General features: G+C 36.0%; 1 protein-coding gene across 1 annotated transcript; it reads left to right on the top strand.

Annotated features, from left to right (window-relative positions):
* Nucleotides 1-1,057: 1,057 nt before the first annotated feature.
* Nucleotides 1,058-2,202, top strand: LOC108202084 (ethylene-responsive transcription factor 13). Its single transcript, XM_017370459.2, has one exon. The coding sequence runs from the start codon at nucleotides 1,267-1,269 to the stop codon at nucleotides 1,870-1,872; it is 606 nt and encodes a 201-aa protein (XP_017225948.1). The 5' UTR covers nucleotides 1,058-1,266; the 3' UTR covers nucleotides 1,873-2,202.
* Nucleotides 2,203-2,486: the final 284 nt, after the last annotated feature.

Raw genomic sequence — 2,486 nt, forward strand, 5'->3', positions numbered from 1 at the left:
TACGTTGCATATATGTGTGTATATATATATATATATTTATTTATATTCACGAGATATATTATATATAAATTAGTGATATGTTATGTACAAATTAGTGATTTCTGTAGTTAAAAACAGTGATAAAAAAATGTCCAGAAACTGGTTTTTAGTTTTTAGGCTAATTTGGTTTCTATTGTAGTAGGACTCTATGTTTATATACCCGTATCTATCGAAATAAGTAACTTCCGTCCCTTATTACTTTTTCTGTTTGTGTTGGACACGTTTGCCAACACATACTTTTTATTGTTAATATCTTTAATTTCATATTAATATTAAATATAAAATTTTTAATGTATTAAAATACTCATAAATACGAATTCAACAAGATCACTCATGATTATATTTGATTTTATAGATTTGACGTAAATATAATTAATCATTTGTCTCATGTTATGAACAATCCGACATTTCAAACGAGCAAAGTTTAAAGAAACAGAAGGAGTACTTATTATACACATATACACATTTTTTTAAATAAATAATTTATTTAGAAATATAAGATAAACCACGTAAAATTATTAGAACCCGTTTGATTAAGTTTAAACTTGTACCTTATGACTTCATCACGTGTATGATAACTTATTTTATGAGTAACTTTAACTTATGATTTATATATATAATTTTTTTTATCAAAAAAGAAGTTTTTCTATGAAATTAACTTCTAACTTTAGATTAAGTCAACTTCCGTTTTATTACACAATACACATTCTTCGACAGTTTTAAAATCCGGAAATTTAGACAAATAGGCTGTAATGTTAACACTAACACGGTTAGGTGTCTTAGAACAGACAACACAACGGTGGAAACTAAAATGTCAATAGCTGATCAACGTGACAAGAGATTGATTTGTCTCAGAAGTATTATCCACTTTGAACTAATTTTTGATGGATTCTGGGTCGAACAATATGCATTCCGTTAAGAACCACAAACGTGAGATACTTTCGGGTATTAGTTCTTTCTTTGATCAGAAAGAGGACCAGAGATTCTCGTCAAGAATCATATAAATCAGCATGCCACAGTTTACTTGGAAGTGAGTCACAAACGTGGCAAAAATATTGGCTTCTGGTCATTGGTCAAACCAGTATAGCATGTGACTAAGCCTTATAATTCTTTTGTATTCATTACTTTGTTTAGAGAAAGTTATGTTCATATGCTCTTATAAATAGTACCTTCCTATTTCTCATTCTTCTAAGAATCTCAGAGTAATTTGATCTAAAAGGCCCCAACATGACCTCATACAATCTCCCCGACCCCGATTTTTCGGCCCTCGAATCCATCCGTCAGCATCTCTTAGAAGATGCTGACAATTTTGATACCATAACTTCATCTGATCCTCTGGTGTACGAGCGAAATCTCAGCTTCGGCAGCACAGACAGTGGCGGAACAGACTCCGTCGAAGACTACACAATGGAGTGGATGGACATGTTGAGGGACGCGGACGCAAAGCAAGACTTCGTGCAGGAGCTTTCGGCCGAGAAGCAGCCCGAGTGGAAGCGGTACCGAGGCGTTAGGCGACGTCCGTGGGGGAAATTTGCGGCGGAGATAAGAAATCCAGCCAAGCGCGGGGCGAGGATATGGCTGGGGACGTATGACACACCGGAGGATGCTGCATTGGCTTATGACAGAGCTGCTTTCAAGATTCGTGGCGCGCGTGCTAAGGTTAATTTTCCGAAACTATTGGTCCCGGATTTGAGCCAAAAATTCGATGTCGATGCCAATAGACTGACATCAGAGCCCGAATCATCAACTTCTTACAACCATAGTCCTGGAGAGAATTTGGAGGAAATGTTCACATTAACTGATGAAGATCTACTGCTGATAGATTCTCTATAAGAAAAATAGAAAGTGACTTTGAAGTATTTGGTTCGGATTCCCCTTATATAGACTTAACATTTCTCAAAGCATACTCGTATATATACTACTCCTGCAGTAGCTAGTGACATGCATCTATCATGTACGAATTGGGTTTAAATGAGTGAGAATACTGATGTGCTATTACATGCATGCATGCATGAATAAGACGGAGTTGCTTCAGCAATCCTGTACGTGAGGGTGATCAAAACATAGTTTTCTACTGCAACAGAATCTTAAACTAGGTCATCTTGTGGTTTGTGATCAAACTTTCGGATGTTGTCTCCATTAATCCATCGGTATTGCATTTTAGATTGTTATTTTAACTTATATGAATCAAGTTAAACAACCAAGTAAGTAGTATCTTCATCACCTCTACTTTAAAGTTCTGAGCATTAGGAAGTGTGGCTGCACTTGAGATAGTCCCAACTCCCACATTCGTAGCTTGTGCTTTGACGTACTGCCGGGGACGTCTTGATGTATTTCTTGCACATGTGTGGGCTGTCACCCATGAAAATATGAGAATCTGGCTTTTAATACAAAGTACACACGAAAATATATGAGGCCGAAAATCATGTCTCATTTGTATTATTAAT

Source organism: Daucus carota, chromosome 9, assembly GCF_001625215.2.
Source record: "Daucus carota subsp. sativus chromosome 9, DH1 v3.0, whole genome shotgun sequence".
NCBI lineage: Eukaryota > Viridiplantae > Streptophyta > Magnoliopsida > Apiales > Apiaceae > Daucus > Daucus carota.